This window comes from Haliotis asinina, chromosome 15, assembly GCF_037392515.1.
Source record: "Haliotis asinina isolate JCU_RB_2024 chromosome 15, JCU_Hal_asi_v2, whole genome shotgun sequence".
NCBI lineage: Eukaryota > Metazoa > Mollusca > Gastropoda > Lepetellida > Haliotidae > Haliotis > Haliotis asinina.
The window spans coordinates 7,817,513-7,840,754 of record NC_090294.1 but is presented as its reverse complement, the minus strand read 5'-3'; the positions used below and the strand labels follow the sequence as shown (position 1 = coordinate 7,840,754).

Genomic DNA, 23,242 nt, shown 5'->3' with positions numbered 1-23,242 from the left:
GTACTGACGAGTCGGCTTTTCCAATACGTCATTACGTAACCTATGATATCTTTATATGTCGTCAATCAATGGATTGTCTGGTCCAGACTCGACTGTTTACATACTGCGTTGTACACCTGTAATACGTCTTAATGCGGCATCCATCAAAAACATACTCATGAGTCGGAACTGCATTATCGACACTGATTTTCAGAAATACCTGATGGGTGTAGAGGAATTTCGTCGTTTGTATTCCTACATAGAAAACACTGTTAAATATTTGTTTTGAATATTAAATAAAGGAACACTTGGCTGTTCCCAGGAGCCTATAATTTCCAATGTATCATTAACATGCCCTGGAATCACATTCCAACAGTTATGTTTCCTGTGAAAAAATAAACACTTGCATGTAATAACACATGCTTTACTCAGAACGTCTCTCTCGAACACCTGAGCTGCTCAAACAACTTCACTGTTCTGCTGCTTGTTAAAATACAATTGGTGGAAGCAGACAGCACAAAACAATTTCTTTTTCAAAATGGACACTTGAGCATGTGGTGGCATTAAAAGAAATCTGTCTGAACGCCGCTACTCAGCGCTGCAATGTCAGACACTTGGACATATGTGTAGTGATACACGCAATGCCACACTTACCGAATTATCATCTCATTGCTTTTTCGTGATCTCAAACGGAGTATGTCGCCATAATGTCCTTTTCAGTATATCTAACATTTATTTTATGGCGATGAAAGCATGGAACCTTGAAGGGAAATACTATCCTATATTATTTTAGAAGCTATGTATGGATTTGTTAGTTAATGTATTTTAAAACTTTAAACAAATCGTCTTGGTACCGTACCTATAGGTATTCATTGTGCCGAACGTGATGTGTAAAAAGGAATCCTAGGAAGCTTTATAAAACAGTTTATTCTGGTACTGATATGTGTCCAATGTGCTGTGGGTGTCCGGTGTCTAAAAAACGCATGTACGCCCACAGCTCTCGAGGTAAATATGCTTGTCATGGAGTCACGTGTCTTCGGTCAGGCTCTTTGGTGTTACACTGGAGAGTGATGAGATAAAAGTAACATGCTCACTACCTCACTCCACAGTAATTTACAGATTTGTATTCCAACTCATGGATGAGATAGTGCATCGTGATTCTTCGTCAATAGCCTGAACGTCAGTTATTTCATGTATTTGCTCTTCCTGTTTGAAGTTCGTAATTCCGTGCGGTGTGTCAGCGAAACCCCCATGTTAATTTTTGGATGAAAAGATCAATTTATATATTTTTTTATCAAGTAGTAAACCAATTAAATCATGGATGCCAATAGGTAATTTTTTATTTTTAAAAGCAACGATTAATATTGTTTTAGTACAACATGTAGCACTTGAAAATACATGGTTTAATGCACGTAACGCGACACTTACAGTATATCACCCTCATTGTTTTCAGCTTTATTTCTGTGTGATTGTCTTAAAAGGGATTATGACGATTACTTAATGTCCCTTTCTTTATGTCTCACATCTAGTTTATGAAGATATAAGCATGGTATTTTGAAAGAATATGTCAAGATAAATGATTTTAGAAGGTGTCTTTGTTAATGTAAATTTGAGAACAAATCGTCTTGAAACTTACATATAGATATTCATTGTTTAGAACTGATGCATGAGGAGGAGTACCAGAAGGTTTCATAAAACGGTTCATTCTGATAAAAAGCTGTGTCTAGTGTGTTTTGTATTTTTTTATCATTTCTAAAACATTCAAAAGAGTTTGCGCCCAGAGCCCTCGAGTAAGAGGTAACCTTTTATGAATGTAAGCCTCTAGGGGCTGTCAGATGAATGTTCTAAACGTGACATGCTCCATACCTCACTCCACAATGTTCAACAGGTTTGCGTTCCCAGTCAGGAACGATAAAATGTATTGTAATTCTTCGTCAATAGCCTAACGTCAGTCATTTAATTTATTTGCTTTCCCTGTTTAATTATTTTCATTTCTTAACTTCCTGCGGTGTCTCATTGAAACTGCCACGGAAATGTTGATGAAAACAGAAACGTTCATGCCATTTTTGTTAAGTAAGGAACCAACTAAATCAACACTGACAATAGAAACATGAGTAGTTAAAGACAAGGATAAATATTGTTTAACATGCAACAGTTTACGTCAGCTCTGAGATTCAATTTTACTTCTTAACCGTTCCCTTTAGGACTAATAACAGACTCCCTCCCATTGCTGTAGCGTCCAAACCAGCATAGTCAATAAAATAACACTGTCTGGAAAAACGTACTCAACGCTTCGCACACCATACAGTAATTGATCTATCCTTTTACTGGAAGAGCGAGCAGTGATCGTGAATTCACAAGAGTCAAATGTATTGATCGGCAATGCATGTCGCACATTCTTCAAGTTTAATCGAACCACTACTGCTACGAATATAAGATCTTTATACCTCAGGTAAGATACCATCTGTGCTGAGAGTTAAAGCTTTATGTAGAAGCGGTGAAGTCAGTTCAATAGGATAAAGACGATTTTATGTGGACGTAAATAAACCACTGATTTACCTTATCCACGTATTAATATCAACCAATGCCACCTTTCTCCAAATGATCCATTATATAACAACAGCCACTGAAAAATGTGAAACATAATAAAGGGGTTTCAAACTAGACATAAAAAATTGCCTGAACGGCTACACCTAACATAGAACTGTTTTCACATTTTGGGCATTTACAGGTTATGATGATCAAAAGAGGAATGTTTTCAAAAATTTGATGAATACGTTTAATGTTTCAAAATATAGTTTACGATGATAGACGTAGGATTGGTGATTTGTGGCAATTTATTTCGACCAAAGCTATTTCACAACGACATAAGTTAAAAGATACTGGAATTAAAGCATATCTGCACACATAATGGTGAGCTTTCACAGATTTGTATTCATGTGTAAATTAGTTTTGGCCACGCTGAGAGACAGCAAGCCTGCTACATATCCTTGTCACCAGAATCATTTTCTATTTTTACATACTTTATTTGTCATGGAATGAAAACAGTAGCGGGAGGGAAAGGGCATACAGACAAATAGACAAGATGAGATGCTTAAAGGAGACACTGAAGATTGTCCACTGATAACGGAATCGTGAATACCGAAAGATGAAAAAATTACAGTTACAGTTAAAAAGGACTCATATTGTCTAATGGATGCGTGCTGGCCTGTTAACAGGCATGTTGTCATGGAAACAGGTAACTTTATCTCTACATTTTACAAAAATGCGCGGAATACATTTACAAACAAATAGGAACACAAAGACTACAGTGCAAAGAGTGCATGGTGAGTTTGCATTTCGTCACGTATCTGAGTTCAGTATCTGATCTCCATGTCTTGACCCCGCCCTCACCCAAATCTATGGGTCAACCAACTCACAGAGATACATTGACTGAGAAGGAAAGGTCAGCATATGACTGATCACAGCAGATACTACTACGGATTTCACAAAAGTCCGGAAATGCATGATGTCTATTTCGTTAATCTGATAAAACGTTTCTCAACACTACTCAAATCAAGAATTGAAATGAACCCTAAAGTTTGTTAATAGAGTTGATTTTGCTGAAACCTGTAATTCAAAATCCTTCCCAAAGTTTCTTCAAATGATCTAGCAATTCCCAGCATATATAAGGATGGCCTAGCATGATCACTTAATGAAACTGAAAATAATAAGTTAGAGAGAACTTTAGAAAGTAGGAGAAAATCTCAAAAGGCCGGCAAACGTATTCCTGGACAGGGAGCATGTTTCAGTCGCATTTCATCTTACTCACTTACATTTACGAATCTATTTGGATTTGCGTATTGGATTAATGGAGACTCCCGAAGGCGAAAGTTAATCTTTCAATTTTCGAAAATGTCTTTGTCTGATGGTCCCTTTTGATGCATGCCAGAACTGAAAACAAGACATTCCACAGTTCTGGACGCATCACCGACTTACGACATAATCTTAAAGTAAATGTTGATTTTATTAACGATTCTGTCCCGCTGGACTATGTTAGTCATGATACTATGACGGAGCCGCTGCCTTACTAATGAATACTAGTGTTACTCACCTTCCAATGGCCCCCTGAAACAATGGTTGAAAGTAAAGAAGTACAAAATACTCCAACAAGAAATGCACGTAATGGCAGATATTCCTCCCACGTCGTTACGGTTGTATATAACTACACTGAACTGCAGATTAAGTAAAGGATACAGTACAAGATAAATGACTTTGTCCTCAAACGATTAACTGCAACACACTCGCATGAATGTCTCACCTGTCTACTTCAACAGCATCCCCTATTACCTCGTTAACATCAAGCCATCAGCAACCGCTGTTTCATTATCGTGTACGAAAACGCAAGGCGATTGTTCTTGTGACAGAGTGCAGCCACGACATCTGGAACAAGCTCTTCGTTCATTTACTAACTCGGAGGAGATATACTCCTCTAAGGTTGCCTTTGATGGTTGTCATATGTTCACCTTTTTACACAGACTCTCGACACAGAACTTTCGAGCAACATTACTAGGATGTTATGCCCAGACAAATATCTGTATGTACAAGCATGTTATCACTAGATTGTTTTGTATTTACTCCTTACATCTATGGAGTCTATGTGTATGTGTGCTCATACCAAATGACCAAACCAACCAATTCTTATATGAAAACCATTCTGTGTCTCATTGTTTGACAAGCTGTGTACTAACTGTCCCCATTTTGGTTTTAACATACAGAAAAGTGAGAAATTTTGTTTTACTTTTCCCTTTTTGTTCAAAAACGTTTTGTGGGAATTGTCTAAATCGTTAACATTGTTGTGCATACAAGAGTGTTAGATACTCAACAAAGCGATGCTCCACTTATCATTTTAAAACATTTAAGCCGCGGAGGCTGGACGCTTTAAAACCTCTTTGTGCTCTAAAATGCATTAGCTTAAAGCAATAGCGCAAAAACCCAGGTATGCAGACAACCGCTTTCCGAAATGGAGACGTGTGCTGGTGCCTAACGTTGAATGAATTATTCTGTTTGAGTAGAGAACGTGTCGGGAATATCTGTGTCGATTAGCTGTGGAAAGAGATTCCTTTTGGCAAAACACTGGTAAAAACCGCATTAAAGGATGGTTGCTACACAACACAGCATGCATTGTTTTACACTCAGACATATGGTTTTCGATACAATTCCATAGCATTTTCATTTTTTTGTTTCCTTTCCGTTTCCTAAAATTAGATAAATACTTTGGAGGAAGCATTGCAAATTTTACAAAATGTGTTTTCGTTTGGAACAGACAAGGTTCCCACATACCAGCAGACAAAGCTGTAGGTCAGAACAAATAAAACTTCGATAAAGGAACATCATCATTTTGTGTTGATCTAACTTGAAGTGTTTTGATTTCCATCAGAAATTCAATCGCTACTTGTACTTTTTGCATATATCACTGGTGTTAGAGTTCCATGATAACTTAGAGTATGAAACAGTGCCGAGATGTGTATATTCCTCAGGTACTTCAGTATCCCCGCCATCTATGTTTCCTAGTGAAATGGCTTTTGTCTTCTGAACAGTTCCTTTAATTTTCTTTACATTCAAAATTAGAAAATGTGAACTACACCACGCGGCGAAGTTGTAGACTTATTTCACATAAGAAAATAAGTATTTACATCTCGATAGGTTTCTTTTGCTTACCGACTCTTCTTTTGACATCTGATATGATCATCGAATGAAGTATTTCTGAAGTATTTTGAACACATTCAGGGATATCTGATGTCGAACCCTGCAAAATGAGTTATAGGATTTCCCTGTTGGCTTACAGATCAATATGCAATGTTGAATTAAGAACCTGTGTACACAGCTCTCCTCCTTTTGGTGTCTAGTATATCTCTCTGTTCTTCTCCCTCAGTGCGACACGACAAGGACGTGTAGCATTCTTATTGTATTGTTTTATGTTGGAGTCCAGCAGTGTGAGGTCAGTCAGAGTTATCAATATTCTGCCACCAAACACCTCCTCCCCAGGGAAACATCCACAATCACGCCTGCATGCCCGATTCCATTAATTCAGTACTAATGAAAAAAGAAACTGGAAATAAGGTAATTACAAAAAGTATCACGCTTAAAACTATTAACCATGTTTTCTTACTGGATAATGAGTTGAGCAGCACTGAACTCACAAAAATCAAATGTTTTGGGTGGCAATGCATGCAGCGTATCTTATTAGTTTAATCAAAATTGAACTTTTCCAACACTAGCTCGGTGAAATTAATGCTTTCCAGATCAGTGCAAAAATCATCTCTGGCAGAAACGTGTAAGTCCGGATCACTTCTGCTGGAAGCCTTAAAATCTGTTAAGAGACAAAGTTGAATTATTGGAAAACCCACGAACATGCACGGACTAAACCGTAACAGAAAGACCTTATTGTTTCAGCGAACAGCTCATGTTTTAGATTAAACAGTTAGTCAAACTCTTTGTCGTCTAGGTCTATGGTCTAGCACGTTAAATGAATAGATTTTTTAAAAATTGGTTGATCAGACGAAACCTTTGGACAGTAAGATCAAGTGAAGGAATCCTTCTTAGATGCTTGGATATCCTATCTTCAAATTCCAAATAACTGCTGTCAAAAAGTCTAGCACTTCAGATGTTGTTTACACAGAAAACTTTTGATGACATTTCATTTAATTTTGAACAAATACATCTGATCCCGCTGGAGGAAAAGACAGTATGCACAATGGAAATATGATTAGGTCCAACATTTACAATCGGTATCCAAAGGTTACCAGGTCCAAAGGAGTAACGGAAATACCACGTATTAGTCACTATCGAATTACTGAGATGAGTGTATTCAGTATTACGGCCACTCGTCGGATATACAAAGCACACGTCTCGTGTAACGGTATTGTAGCAAAATAAAGATATATTTTAGTATAACGATATTGATCACGCGTGATAGCCTTTCTCATTTTGGCTAGCTGGTTTATTTTTATTGAACTTGATGATGTACATAGTGTTTTCAATGTATTGTTAGAGGGATTCTCACAGACATCCGATGGGAGAACATGTTTCTTAAACGTAGACACGAATGATATTCTAGAGAAGGAGGTCTGCCACAGGGATAATATGGAAAGGCCAACGTCTATCAACTTTGATTATAAGTGTTTGACCAGAGCACCTGACCTGACTATATATAGTCAGTCCAAGTAAATCATATTTTGAAAATCCTAATAATTCATAAAACCATGCGTCTCTTAACAAACCCAACAATAACCCCCTCTTTGTTAAAGCCATAGCAAACACACACAAAATAAACGAACAAAACCCATATCAATATAATGTGTGTCTACAGTTAAAGCCCAAATTGTTCTGCCATTTTCCGCAGTATGTAATGGCAGTAGTACAGTCTCAGACGCACCCGAGCTAGCTAACTCGAACTACTCTTTGTTCGTTCAACCAAATCGCTGAAATAGTAACGTCTTGAGTACTATGCTGTCCCACTCCCCACTGTTTTCCTGTGCCTGAGGTTCTTGTAGCTAACCTCTTGACTGACATTTGCTGTATATGGATTCACTACCAAGAACATTTCGCCCTTCTGATAATGTAGGTATTTAGCCCTTCTGACAGTCTGGTTTGGCAGTCATCATGGACTCAGCAAAATCACTCTTCACTTACTCTCGAAATGTAGCCATTCACTCTCATTTACCGTAGGAACTTGGCTGTTTGTCCAGAGTTTGCCTTATATATCCGTTATCGATCAACGCTTTCATTAGTAGCATTGTAATCAGTCTGGCTAATTAATTTGACTTTGGATAATTAACATCAGGAAAGGTCACATCTTTCTTTTGCCCTCCTAGTTTATTGTTTTTAATATTCTTGTGAACGTGTGTTTAAAATCCGTTCTTTCTCCCTTCAGTTCTCCATTTCCATCAACACCTTTGATTGTATTACACTTTCATGTGATTGTAGTGTATATCACTTTAAGACTTTAATACTACTGGTGACCAGATTTGACTCAGCCCCAGAGGTGAAGCAAATGATGGTGACAAGGGTCGATCCTTTGGTGTGAAGTGTAGTCCATAATCTCACAACAAACAGCACCCCTCCCAACTCATGGGTCCCCAGTTAAATGTAAACTCGGGCGGTCGCTAGCCTGAAGACCCTTAGAATCCAGCCGATCCCAGCCCTCCAGCCAGTAACAGAAGCCATTTCTTCCTCTGGGTTTCACTGTGCTCCTAGGTTCCTCTAATATTTTATAAACAGGATCATAAATCCTACCATAATTTGCTTACACGAAAGACTTCAAAATATAGAATCTTCAAATATGTCAAAGTTGATCTAGTTAGTGTGCTTATGCCTGGCTTCCATTAGCGTCTCATCTGTTGTTACTCCAACTGTATTTTTGACATATATCACGGTGATTTACACTAATTCTATGGCTTATCGGTGAAACGGGTAATTTATCCTAAACTTTGAAAACAGTCCACGGTTGTCCACCACGAAACACGCCAAACGGCCTGCAGCTGCCATCGGGATAATTGGATTTAAAACCTTTGTAAAATCAGAAACGTAATATCAGTGAGGTGAATGTGAATATAAATGTAAATGTAAGATTTGCTATAATGTATTTTTTCAGTAATAATGGTTCACACAATCAGCTATATTTGGTGATTATTGTTGTCAATACTTCTAGTGCTTGTCATTTATTTGATGTCAGATACATATCAAAGATCAGCCCAAGGTCAAGTCCGCACGTTGGCCATGAAAAGGAATTTAGGAGCGGAAACTAAATGGATTACAGAACGGCAACAAGTCAATCTCATTCGTACGTCAATCCAACCTTACTCATGCTTCAACCTTCATTTGTGACAAGTGACTGAGTCTTCTCCTTGTTGGAACCCCGATTAAGGTACTTTGTCCAAGTATATTTTTCTCTGTAATAAGCAATGCAAAAACGTCATCATTGTTTCTTGCTATAGAGTAATGTGTAAGTTCTGACCTCGACCACATGAGTGAGTGAGTGAGTTTCGTTTTAAGCCGCTTTTAGGAATATTCTAGCAGTATCATGGCAGGGGACACAGGAATTGGGCTTCACACAATATATCCACACGTGAGCGTGAAGCTTCCTGTAGACTCTGTTACAGGAGCACCTGGGCATATGGGTTTTCTGTAACGTCCAATGCATTTATAGATAGTATTTATCACATCACTTGCAACACCAGGATCTCGTGTTGCTGTGCAAACCATGCACTTTACTGCACTTCTATCGTTTCAACGAAGAAAGCTGAAACTCATAGCTGCCATAGTAAATCACTTTCAGCATGCTTCCCTCAAAGACTTATCCTCACTTAAGATCAGGCAAGTTAGGGAATTGAGCGTGTCTCAAGGATGCTAGGTGACATGAAGGTCAGTTAAGAGGGTTCGCTCCAGATATGTCCGTTCAAGGGGAAACTCTTTGTGAAACACTTTCTCGCTGGGGGGAGGGGTTATTCAAATCATGTAAGGTTGTGGCATTTAAACTACATTTTGACCTAAGATAATGGAAACAAAATTACAAGGGATGATTTAAATGTTGTGAGCCAAACTATGACTGAAGTGCATACTTTTGGCTGGTACTTAAAACATCATTCCCAGATGTCTTAATCACATGCAGAAAATTTGTTCATGATGGTTTGCCCATAGCTGTATCGCCATGATGTTGTTTCCTATGCTGATTCTCCTCGCGCGGATGGTCTTGGAGCTGGTAAAGACGAAGGACGTGTGATTGAAGCCACACTGGGCAACATTGCCCCGGCACATTAACGCACGTTTAACGTTCATATTTTCATACCGTTGCCTGGGCAATACAGACCATAAATATTCTCATATTTCCGAAGGCAGTCCACCAGAAATAGTCCTTCTGAATTCCGAAAAATCGAAGTCATCACCTTCTTTGTCATCATCTGATGAGGAGACGCTAAATATGTCACAGTTTTGATTGTTACGTCAGGGGCTGAAAATGGGTCGTGTACAGTCGTGTCACGTATCCAGAATGTCACATTATACTGGGATAATGTTAATGTTTGTGCGGATTTTATTGAGGGAAGAAACTCTCAGTGAAAGGACAATGTATCCATTGTGTATCAGCATGATGGGCATGCGTTGTACACAGGGATGGATAACCATGTGGGAGTTGACAGAATACGTGTGATGAATGAAATGTCCTGCGTATTCGGGCGTGATACCCATGTATGCTATTGGAGGGAGCATAATTGAATGTCTCATTCCATGGTATTATTGGATGAAACACGTAATTCGTTACTGGATACGTAGATCGCGCATACCTCAGTGAACCATGCGAGGAGTATAATCAGAAACTACGGAAGCTATCTTTTACACGCACAGTGGCGGTTGCGTTGGACCAGATTTAACTTCAACGGCCACAGTAGGGTCTATTCGTTCCCAAAGACACACCATTAACGAGACACCTTTGTAAATCTCTGTTATCCGGACACATTTTCATCATCTGAAAGTTTTCATTCCCACAAAGTCACGGTTTTAGCGCATTTGTGCTGTCTAGTCTCCTTCGTGGACCACCAGCAGTCGTCCAGACCACAAAGCCACCAGATACAGCTCAGGAAAAGGTATTTCTCGATCGCATAGATTTGTACTCACCGTCTGTTGTCTTACAATCCACTTTCATGATCAGACCTTTTCCTGGTTTGACAGCTCTTCGATGTGGCTTTCTGATTGTTCCTCTGCCGGGATTAACTGCTACACTACCTGGTCCGATTGCTCCTGTATGTGGAATAATCGTCTCTCTGCAGTGTTTAACTGGTTTTCAATATTCCTCTGTATCCAGTCTAAAGGTTCTTTCATGTCTCTCTACATGGTGCATTTGTTATACCTCAGTTTTCCACTTCCTGGAGTGATTGTATTTCTAGTCTATGAGATGTTTGCCGAGTTCCATTTAACATAAGGCAAGCAACGGCAAGCAAACAAACAGTTATTTATTTGAATTCAATTCTGTCACATATGGCGCACACAAAACAAATGTTAAATATATGTAGTGTATCATTGGTTCCCTCCCATTACGACTACTCTCCAACTGGACTACTCATTAAATACACAAACTTAATGGACGACTGATTTCTAATTACTACCTGTCACCCCTATCATGCGACTCTTGGATCAGTTCATTTTCAACCAAAATATAAACACACGTGTAATCTCATGTTTATTTTACATACAACACATTACACATTTATCACACATTTATCACATAGCGCATTTAATTTGTCGCATAGCCAAAATAGTCATCACTGAATGTTGCTAGGTACAGGTATATCATGTGCACAGTGTTCAGTCTAATTTCAGCAATCTTCCTGCAGCGTCCACGAACTCCAAGGGTGTCTTCTGGTTGTTCTGCAGCTGGGTCTTCAGGTTCTGCAGACGAGTGTCCAGTTGAACATACTTCCTCTTCCTGGGTGGAGGGTTGGCACCATGCATCATCTGAGCAAGCAGTCTTCTGTTTGAGGATTCCAAGGACTTGATGGTGGAGATGAAACTGAAGATGTTGGGATGACAGCGCTGCACAGTTTGGTTCAGGTGATGGTGCCAACCCTCTAGGTGGTTGTTTGTTCTCGGCCCTTCAGTGTTGTTGTGGTTCCAGACAGCAATGGGGAATCTAGCACCGAAGTCCACCCAGTTGTTCACGATGTAGTCTTTAAACTGCTCGCACTTGGCATGACCAATAGGGCCGTCATTCATGCAGTCCACCCACACATCTTGGACATTCCCTGCAGGCAACAGTGCCAGTGCAGCAGCACGGCGAACCAAACGTCCAACTTCAGGGTTGTCCTTATAGGCACGTACAAGTTCCAAGTCCTGCACCTTTCTCCAGACACACTGGGAGTAGTGGAAATAACAACCTCGGACTGCGGTGGTAGGAAACTCTGCGTGAATAGCCTGGTGCACAGGATACTCGAAGTCTACCTGGATGACGTCTGGGCTGAGGGGTCTTCCTACTCTGTCCTGGGTAACTTCTTTCAGTTGCTGGAACAAGCGAGTGTAAGTCTCTCGGCGACGGTCTGGTAAGAGGCAAAACATGAGGGGAAACATCTTGCCGCCGGCCATGGAGTGGATGACATACAGCTGGTGCCACAGTCCTGGACAAGAATAGAAAGTGCCATCCATATACAGAATGTTCGCTTGTTGGGCCATCTCAAGTGTTTCATCCGTCGCAAATACAAGAATCTTGTCTTCTCTGCCACTGTTAACTACCAGGAATCGGCGACCGTCTTTGGTGTTAGTCCAGGAACCCTCTATGTTGACCGATGCTAGGTCCTTTGGAAGTGCAGTCCTTTGCATCCAGTCTGAGCACATCTCCAGTAGACTGCAGTATCTCCAGTGCGGTTCAGCTTGTATCTATAGCTCTGATGTATAACCTGCCGGGCTCCTCTCTGTGATATCACAAACTCTGCTCTCTGAACATTCGCCATAGTTATAACATGAAATTTCCATTCCAATCTTATATAGTTAAGTTTTGAAAAACTGAGACGTTGAGACATTTAACTCTCTACTACCTCTTGCTACTACTCCTTTGTTTTGCATTGAAGCTTGTTTGTTTGTTTATACAAGAATACTTTGATCAGTTCTTTTAAGGATCATCACAAACACAACTTTAAAGATGCAATCAGATAAAACTAATGTTTGTATAAACAAATAGCTGATCAAACAAGTGAGGATTATCAATCCGTCCTGTTTCCTGGTTATTTAATTATTTTTTTTTAAATGTTATGTTCTTTACTTAACTAAGTCAGTGGAATGAGTCCATTATTATAAAGGGTGCCTAATTGAAATGAGTATTTCAACAGTAGTCGAGTTGGGAAGTAGTCCAGTTGGAGAGTAGTCGTATTGGGAGGACACCGTATCATTTAACCTTTAGCCTGCTGAATTAATTTCAGCATAAGGCGCTGATAAGAGGGTGGGTGATTTCAAACAGTCGGTGTGTCACTAAATAAGGAACAACTGGAAAATTTTCAGCTGAATAATACTAGATAGAAAAATATACATTATTATCAAAAACTATCCAGATAATTTCAAACGTACAGATATTAACTACATGAATAAAGTAAATTTTATTGAATTTAACTGAACTGCTCGATTGACAGCCGGATGCGTTTTATATTAGGAGCCGTATAAATTGTCCAATTATCGCAAACCGATTTCAATATTGTTACTACTGATATTTCATAAGTATCTGACTTTAATTTCGTATATCGGCAAATATCCGCGCGACGACAAATTAAACATTAATTCTGAAAAAAATAATCGAAAACGTTCGTCGTAATTTAAAACAAATCATATTTTCGATGTCATGACAGGTGTTATTGAAATGGCACTATTACGTTTATTTAAACGTGCCATGTCATGAAAATAGCAGAATAAAATACATGATTTATAAACATTCATGAGTGCAAATTTCAAGTGTTATGGTTCAATAAGTTTTGCACAAACCCGCAAAAAGACGGTGTTAGATCGTGTTACACGTACGAAAAACAAACATGGCGCGCTTCGTCCAACTCCTATATAAAATATAGCTTTTTGGGTCAGAAGAAAGATTACAGAACTCTTCTGTGTAAGACCTGGCGAAAGAAGGAGAATTTCACATTCTACGAGTGTTCCATGTATCATTTTCCGTTTAGTATGACGAGAGACAGACGAAAATTAAGATCGTGAAATCTACCTTGTTTTTTAGTAAATGCAAAGGTCACCGGATGTGATGTCACAGACAGGGATTGCCTGATGAAATTCATTCGCTATTGAATATTAACAGAAAAGTTAGAGATATTTCGTCTGACAAACCCAACTTTAGCACAAATAACTGTTTAAAATGATTAATCAGAGCTCATAGAATTTTCTTGGTGTATTTTTGACTATATAATTCGCACACAGCCGAACCAGTTTCACCTTGTATGCTCTCGTGACCCGGAAACAACAGTCGGTCAACACTGCAGATGCAAGTTTTTCAGTCCCTTTATTTGAATTTTTGTTCATATTAGGCACATTACTTTATTGTCCACTGAATATAAAGATAGCAAAGATATAATTGTGATGCATGTTGATCCCAGCTTATTCGTTTTTTCACATGGACCGACACAAAAACGTTTAGAAACATCATTCTCAACAACAGGTGCGCGGATATGGGCGTGGCATTTGTTTCAAAATAACATTCATGCTTTTCTTTTTATGACGATGTAGTGTAGTAGGAACTGCACGATACATGTTTTATAAACTAAAATATATTTTCAGTTTCACATGAAATCGGAGATGATTTGATAGATATTGCGTTCATATTACATGATTGGAAAAATTAAATGTCTCACGTCAGAACAAGTTGAATTACATTCATAATTTTATGCAATAAATTAACGTTCTTGTTGAATAATTATGATAGATTTGTCAATGCTTCATGTTTCATAACTGGTTACAACTTTAAATCTTTTCAGATATTTTCATATGTTAATTGATATTAATAATATGACAATTATTTTTCTCTCCAAAATAGACAAGGGCAAAGACACTTAAAGTCTGTCAACGCATTAGCAACGTGTAAATAACCACATTTTAATTAATGTCTTTCAGTAATGTTGAAAACTGACAATTTTACACAATTCTTTAATAGAACTACATGTATGCCATAAAATATATGGATAGATGTTACATATTATTTTGTGTATTTTATTTCTTTATAATATTGTGCCAAAATGTACATCAAATACAAATGGGTGATGAGCTATTTTTGTTTTCAACAATACCTCTGTGTTTACTTAATTATTTTGAATCACACATGACTAATGTCATTTATGTTGTTGCAGTAACAGTATATTTATCAGAAAATGTTATCATTTGATAAAAAAAGAAACCATATACATATAATAAGTTATATTGTCTCTGGTGAAAGTAAACAGGCTTCATATTCTGTAAATATATATTATTCTACCCTATTGTCTTTTCCTGGGTTTAGGAGCAATTTCACAATATGAAATGAGTCTATTGAACTTTCAAGGATTGTTTCTGTTTGCTGAAGTGTCTGATGGTGATATACTCCAATTATTTAGTGTTCAGTAGCTTAAACCATCATCAAACAAGAAACATCAAGAAGAGTCTTCTTTGAATAACAAAATGCCAATGACTGAGCAGTCTTTCGTTTAAGATCTGGAAGCATTTGATATATATGTCTTTGTCATATAAATATGGCAATGACAAATTCTAAATTGAAATCATAATGAATAGCTCCAAACTGGACAACAAAAACCACTCACTGCAGAGCTCAATATTAGGAAAAAAGAAATCTACTTGTCCCTGGTGCCACCACATGATTACCTTGATGCCACAGACTAACACAGGTTGCACCTCCTGCTCAACACTTCATTATCTGTCACTTTTAGTTTTGATATTCAATATTAAAAACATCACTACAACAAAATCATTCTAGGTCTGGTATGATAATTTCATATTACTATATTATTATTATTATTCATGAAATTCCATCACAAGAAAAATATGTCTGTCTTTCAATCACTGTCAGTGTAATCATTGCTCCAAGAGTTTGGATCATCAGTCTGTTTCCCAGATGAAGTCTGTTTTAACAGTAAAATATGAACATAGACACTGTGCAAGTAGGTAAAAAGTATGGCCATAAACATGAGGTACATTTTGCAGTTCAGATTGCACTAGTGCAATATCTAAAAGCTGTATGGAGCCACGGACTGAGCCACATGACATCATTTTTTTATACAAATATGCACACACGTCAAACAATTTGATCTGAAACATTACCTGCATTATACTAGGTAGAATTAACTCCGAAAGCTCTGCTGTTTGGAGTAACAAAATAATTTCAATTTTGGTCCAAATTCGTGAACAAAAGATGTGATGTTTAGCTGTTTTAATGTCTAAAATAAATACTGATTCACAAAGACGATGACAGTTGTTGTCTAAGCAGTAATTAATTTTTATGAAAATACATTTACTGTACGTTACATTCTCACACTAGCTCTGGATTCGTTCGTTTCTGCAAAAGGAAAAATGATTTTTTTTCATGACATCTTCAATCATCAAAATTGTACTTCTTGTGACGATATACACAGAACAATATAATGTTATTGTTACGACACACTCACAATTTATAAGTCTCCCCGTGTCAGAACATTCTTTGTTAAAAATAGACCGCGAAAATCATCGACTTCGGATTTGCTGAACTAAAGATCAACACATCGACGGCTAACTTGAGGAGAAATACTACAACACAAGCAACAAATGACAACTGCTATTGAACACAACTAACAGTAAATAACTGAGGATGACTGAAAGGTAATACTGGTGTATAGGATGGATCTTACGCGGGAATTTGAATAAGTTTTGAAAATGTATCAATGGCCGTTTTCCAACTCGTTCATATCTTACTTCCACGAGTGCCATGCCGTGTACGTGCTTCCGGTTTCATCAAGGGTGGGTACAATTACAAATATTAATTCATGATCTGCATTATATAGGTATTGAGTCGTTTTCTTTCAATGTATATGTGTTCAGATTCTGCTTATGAACGCGTATTTTCAAACATCCTTCGTATCTTGTCACTTAGATAGACCGCGAGTGTGGCCACGCCCTTTCGGGTCACCTACGGCTGTCAACTTTGTGAATGTTGGAAGGTTTATCAAACAAAGTCTTTTTCAGAATCATATATTTCAACACCTACACTTCTAAAGCACATGGCCCATATTGTTGATCACTTGATCATCTGGCCCACGCTCGATAATTTATAAACCACTGCCATATAACTTGATTATTGCTGAATGCGGTATAAAACTTAACTCATTCACCCCAAAGTACGTATATTTTTTAGAACTAAATGATTGTAGACGAAGTGGTGAGGGTCAGGTGGAAGCGATGAAACTGCGGTAATCAGAACACACACAGACGACTACATCGCAGCTAGGTAAAGGTGCCGGTAACTTGAGACCGTTTTATCAGCTAGAAGTCTTAGTTCTAATTCTTTACCAGCATTGCAAAGCTAGGCCATGTGTGTTTCATACAGAGGTTTAGCTCCCGGAATCCTGACCCAAGAAGAAAAACACATCAGCATTCCCTTTTGAAGAAACACCATGTCGTCATAAATATGATAATTCTCTTCACAAGGCCTACATCTAAAAGAAATAAAATCATCATCCGAAAATTTAAACTCCATATGTAAGACTATGTTTTAGATCAAGTTTTGTCCTTCTTGAAGGTGGAATATTCACGGCTTAAAATTGGTTAAAGGGTTGTTTTTTCTCGAAAACTGTCATTTTGTACCGTGACAACGTCTAACTTCAATCCGGTCATGTACTTGGACGACTGCTGGAGGCGACCGAGGTAATCACGCTTTCTTGTAATAGCTGTTGACGCCTCGAGCTTAATTCGATCCGATTTCAAACAAGACGTTATTGGGTTTCCAAGGGTTTTGAGTGTCTATACAGTGAGGAATATATTTGGAGATTGCCCTTTAACATTCAACAAACATTTTATCTTTGACTTATCTGTTTCGTTTCAAAGTAGACACGTACCATTTCATTTAGTAATCGGATTGTAACAGAACACCTCGCTTTATAAGCATCAGAGTAAGGGGAGATTGGCTGACATTTTATCTATGAAAAGATTTAAGGTGGTGACTGACTTATGATAGATGATAGGTAAGTTAATCAGTGGCCAGGATGAGAAAATGGTTGTTATTGTATTTAGCAAGGTGTAGACCGCGACTTAATATTTCCAAAGTCTCCATGTACATCCGCAGCAAGGTTCGGGTTTACTATAACTAGTCTCCATGTACCATTGCAGCCGGCGGCTCAGTGTACATAGTGTAATCTCGATGTAAACTGTAGTCAGGGTGCAATGTCACTATAAAGGAATATCGATGTTCACTTATTACAGCGTGTGAGCTTATTGTATCTAGTCTCCATGTACAATTGCAGTCGAGAGCTCGATTAACATAATAAAGTCCTGATGTACAACTGTGACAGGGTTAATATATCGGTGTATAGTGTACAAACGTCTTTGGCAAATATACTTATGTGGCTTGTATGTGTTTATCTTCCTTAGCACATGTGGCAACGTGAGTGTTCAAGATATGCTTCATCACTGTATTTATCCAACATGGATGTACACTACACTACTACCTAAAAGTATATTCCCCTTACACTTACACAAAGACAAGAGTGGGTAATGTTCATACATATTTCATTCTCACAATTTCCAAACGTTTCGCATGTGATATTGCATTACTGGGAGAGTCTTTGACTTTTGCTCACAATAAGAATGCACATTCTTTGTACCATATTGATCACAATCAGATCTGTTCAAGGACAGTTTAGTGTTGGTAACCCACACAGCGTAAATACGCTAGAGAAAATAACGATTGGGTGGGTATTGTCGCTCGTCAAAACGAGCAGATCACATGCCTCCAGGGAAACTATTGTCAGGTGTGTGATGTGACACACACGGTCACATTCAGTGTATGCAGGAGTGTTGAGGGTCCCTTAACTGGCAATAAGATACGTCCATTGTCCAAAGTCTAAGATGTCAAGTGTTTAAAGGATATATTCTATTTTCTTTACGAATACAATCACACAGCATTACACAAATCACAAAGTGGCGCGAAAGACTACTCACTCACTCTCTTGCATGTGCACTAGTTTTGGATAAAATGTTTCAGAATAAAATAGTTGCATTTCTGCGAGTGTTGGTTCTTTGTTAAAAACATTTGACAATTAACTATACTTAGTTCATGCTTCGTGGAAAAGATAGAAACTTTGCAACTGAACTGTGGGTCAGGTGATCTGAATGACGAAATAACTTGAACTGAACTTAGTATTGAAAAAAGATATTTCTGCTAAGAGCAGAGTGGAGGGTAAAAGTCCAGGTATGTCAAAAGCATGTGATTGCATTAGGAAACATGTTGCGACATGTCACAGTGTTTTCCGCGCTATACACTATTTCGAATTCCAATCTGTGTCCTCAGTGCGAACAGATGGCTTTGCAACACCGCTAACCATCAGTTATTAGGGGCATGTGGAAGCGTGTGTTATCGATTCACCAATATGTGAAGGTTTGCTAGCACATAAAAATGTTGAATATATGAGCTTCAGAGCTTTTTACCACGATTAAAACATTCAAATTTATGCGATGAGATTATATTAGATGATATAACGGAAATATTATGAAATGTTTAGATGATATAACGGAAATATCATGAAATGTGACTCCCATTTTGTTATTTAGACATGACATTCAGATGAATCCTGTTCATCATGGGTTTTTAAGTGATACTGATGTTATTAATATCCTTCAATTATTCATCATGATGAAGTTATGTTATATGTTGAAAATTATGGTTGCAATGATTGATTTGATTAGTATTAAAATTACATTCTAAGAAATACTTTGACTTCTCTTAATTTATCAATGTATTTAGTTTAAGGCCAGTGAAAGAAGGAATGTCCACGTCTTGGTGATGGTGCCGGCTGTGTTGAACATAATGACAGCAGAAGCATATATAGTTGATGGAGGACCTTGCTCGTATGATGTCTGCAGTAAAAAGGTAGAGGCTGATGGGGTGTTGTTGCTGCCACCCCTGATGTGATGGAGAGGAGAAATGCTGCTCCTGCTGATGTTGATAATTAGGTACACTTCTCGGATCGTTTGTAATCAGCTGTCTGAATTGATGATAATTTCTCGACAAAAAGGCAAGCAGCTGTTCTTCAATATTTTGTCATTTAATATTTGCGACAGCATATTTTCCTCACCTGATTAACACCTTATGTGAAGCTGGGTGTGAACGCCATGCTGAATGTGAACGCCATGCTGGATGTGAACGCCATGCTGAATGTGAACACCATGCTGAATGTGAATCACATAGCACTTTGTTAGAATATACAGAGGGCTTACATATATTTGATCATGTGTAAACCTTCCGTGATAATTAACACAAACCACTTACCGTAATTAATATCAAACAAAAACAGCAGAAAATGTACACAGAACAGCAACATATTCCTCAGTCCTCGAGTATCTTTGAACAATATAATGAAGTACACATTATATATTTTGAGGTTTCTGTACTGTTTATATAATGTTTAATACAACAATCAGTGAGTCTGTACAAATCGTTTTTACGTCCGAATGGCACTGAGAGAACATAATATTGACTTATACTCTTTGTCTCTGAATATATAGAAACAAACAATGTCTTATGAATTGAAAAGGCGTACGTGTGAGTTGGGAGATTCCGAACCCCTATCAAATCTAGATGTGCTTCATTCAGCATCGCACGGAAGGTTAGGCAGCAGGTAAAATCAGGCCGAATCTCCTGCTCTCATAGTTATTGTACTGTCACGTTTAATTGACACAGTCGAGTCAACCATCCAAACTTTGTCCCGAAAAATAAAGGTTATAAAAGTCAAATGCGATATAAATATATAATTGATTTGATTCGTGTATCAACCACATGACGGAATTTCTTTTAACAATCCCCGTTCGAAATGATAAAATAGTCCCTGTCTGGCTCTGCTCAACTTCAAAAAGTCGGCATCCTCCGCACACAGCCAGTCGACAAGAAGAATGACGTTTAAATTCATCAGTCGAGATTTTCTCCTTCTGGTCTCGCAATCTGTACTCAATTCCCGCTTAGTGGGTCTACATTTCTCGTTTCCGCAAGTATTTAAAAACAAATATATTTGATTCAAATGCTACTGCAAGCTACAACGTTTCACATCAAAGGTCCAGTTAAGTCATTCCAGAAAAATGACTGACATTCAGAGGACGTTAGTGACTATGACAAGGTCGCTTGTCGACATCATGTGTAATACTATATACAACAGCGTTATCGTGTTCACGCCTTCTCGATCAATCTTCCTTCAGTTTGTATTAAGTGTTGGGCAGGTTTCACAATCAAAGGACTATTGGTGAGGAATTGATCTCATGCGTCCACGTGTGAATTCACGAGATATTGGTGGCACCCACCTTCTATGAACCAGAGCACTAATGAATAAAAACAAATGTACATAATATTGACAGGAGTAAGTAATCATACTTTCAGTCAGGTCAGAACTGAGAATGACTCAAGTCCATGGCCATCGATTATAACGTCATTTTGAAAGAAGCTTAATGCCAGTATATTTCTAGATGAAGGTAAATGTGGATACACCCGGGAAGATGACCTTTGGAAATTTGCATTCATCGGTTTTGTCATTCTGTCTCATAGAGAGTGTTTTGTCACTCAGAATATGTTTCTCGTACCTATGTAGATGTGTATGAAACAGATGAGTCGGCCTCACTGGTTTCTTTAAACTCCTGTCCAGATAAATCACCAAAAGGGAATTGTTTATTTGATCATCCATACACCTGAACCCGAACTAAAGTTTCTCTGCCAAATTACTACTGACCCATGTCTGTAGATGGATGGAAATAAATGTGGATATACCAACTGTCAACAATGTTACGTTCTCTAACTGCGGCTACCTACTCATAATCAAGTATCGAACGGACAATATATCCGTGTCGTTCATGTATACTGTCAGTCCCCGGTCGGTCGGTTCCTCCCTCGAATTGGGGGAATGTTTCACAAGAAAAATGGCTCTTTTTCTCATTGTGTCGTTTCTTTGTTAAATGCAGTACTTGCATCCGGGAGATTTAAGATACGCGTACGTCATGTTTTCAGGTAGAATAATTAAACCCCCAAATCATCCCCATATTTATTGTTTAGAGGTGTATTGTACTGAATCCCCACCCGCCAATTGGTAGATTTGTAAATACGTGTCCTGTGGGAGCCAATGGTAGCCAGCAGTAGCCATTTTTACTGGAAAAAGGGTATCTTGGGATTTTATAATGAATGTAATATTGTTTCTATAATACATTATAACATATTTTAAAGTGATAACGTTTATAGACATCTTACGTGTGAGAACAGAATTTGAATATTTAACCTTCAGCGCAGATTTTCAAGTGCGGGCAATATGGTTCTTATATTATATTGTCCAAATGGCACGATTAGTTTTAACTTTCAGCGCTAGTATTAATTCTAACTGTGAGATTCTAGTTGTTTTACTGTTCTTTGACGACAGGTTTATGCAATATTCATTTTCCATTTCGTGGATATGGAGTGAAATATTGCCGATGTGACTTTAGATATTAACTCATTCGCTCAGCACAGATTAATGAGTCATGATACATTGTTACTTCAACAATACTGCAGCCATACCGTGACTTTAAACAAGTCACATATTGACAAGAAATATAGTTCAAGTGTAGAACCTTTTGCTAAAAATTGAAATATAACAGATATTGATTTAAAACTAGCATGTAATTTATGTAAGTTCCAACACATTCAAAGTCATTTTAATATATCCACCCTCTTTTGTGCTTTTAATGTATGGGTGGATTTATCTAACTTGTTATCAGGTGAAGGAATGGTGCACATCCAGATGTGGTCCGTGCAGGTACTGTGGGTTCCCATGGTCCGTAGTATGGTGATCTACCTTCACTTGTTGGCAGTGTATAGCCTAGTTTTTATTGTGTTGTCCTTTATAGTTAAAATGTATACATACAAAATGGTGCAAGTATAAATACCCCTACAGCATCACCCATCAAATTAACCGCGCTCAGTTTATGCACCCACTGCCCACCCATGATCTTAGTTTATGTATTGTTTCGTGTGTTTGGTTTGTGAGGTCTGGATTGTTTGAGAGGTTGAAATTGAATCCGGATATATCCAGACGTATGTCCTCTGAAGACTTGACAATGAAATTTCTTATAACTTATCAATTACAACAGCTTCCCTTCAGCTGTTATGATGACACATGCGTTATGCTAATCACTGCTTAACCACATTCGGTTAGGAAATAGTGTAGCTCTATGCTTCTAATAGCAGGTGCTTCCAGAATACGCGATGCGTGGAAAATGTAGCATTTTTAACTGCGTTTCAAAACAACTCCTATTTACATACAAAGAGGGTAGATTTTTATCAAGTAATACATAAATTACACTGTCAGTTTGCAATTGTCAGAATTGATTTTCTTCCTTCATTTAATACTGTGAACCATATTGCATAACACCTGGAAACACCCACTTCATTATAAACCCTAGTTTTTGAACCGTGCAGCTTTACGTGTTTTTACACTGATCGTATGTCGAAAACACACGTCTCTGTGATATATATTATGTATAAATTATAGGACGCCCAGAACTG

The 23,242-nt window shown here is 38.0% G+C and overlaps 1 protein-coding gene across 1 annotated transcript; it reads right to left on the bottom strand.

Annotated features, from left to right (window-relative positions):
- Positions 1-11,319: 11,319 nt before the first annotated feature.
- LOC137266275 (uncharacterized) lies at positions 11,320-12,342 on the bottom strand. The gene has a single exon (XM_067801765.1). The coding sequence runs from the start codon at positions 12,340-12,342 to the stop codon at positions 11,320-11,322; it is 1,023 nt and encodes a 340-aa protein (XP_067657866.1).
- Between the last annotated feature and the right edge of the window lie 10,900 nt (positions 12,343-23,242).

Excerpts from the sequence above, each read along its gene's own strand:
- LOC137266275 (XM_067801765.1), bottom strand. The coding sequence starts at position 12,342 with ATGTGCTCAGACTGGATGCAAAGGACTGCACTTCCAAAGGACCTAGCA.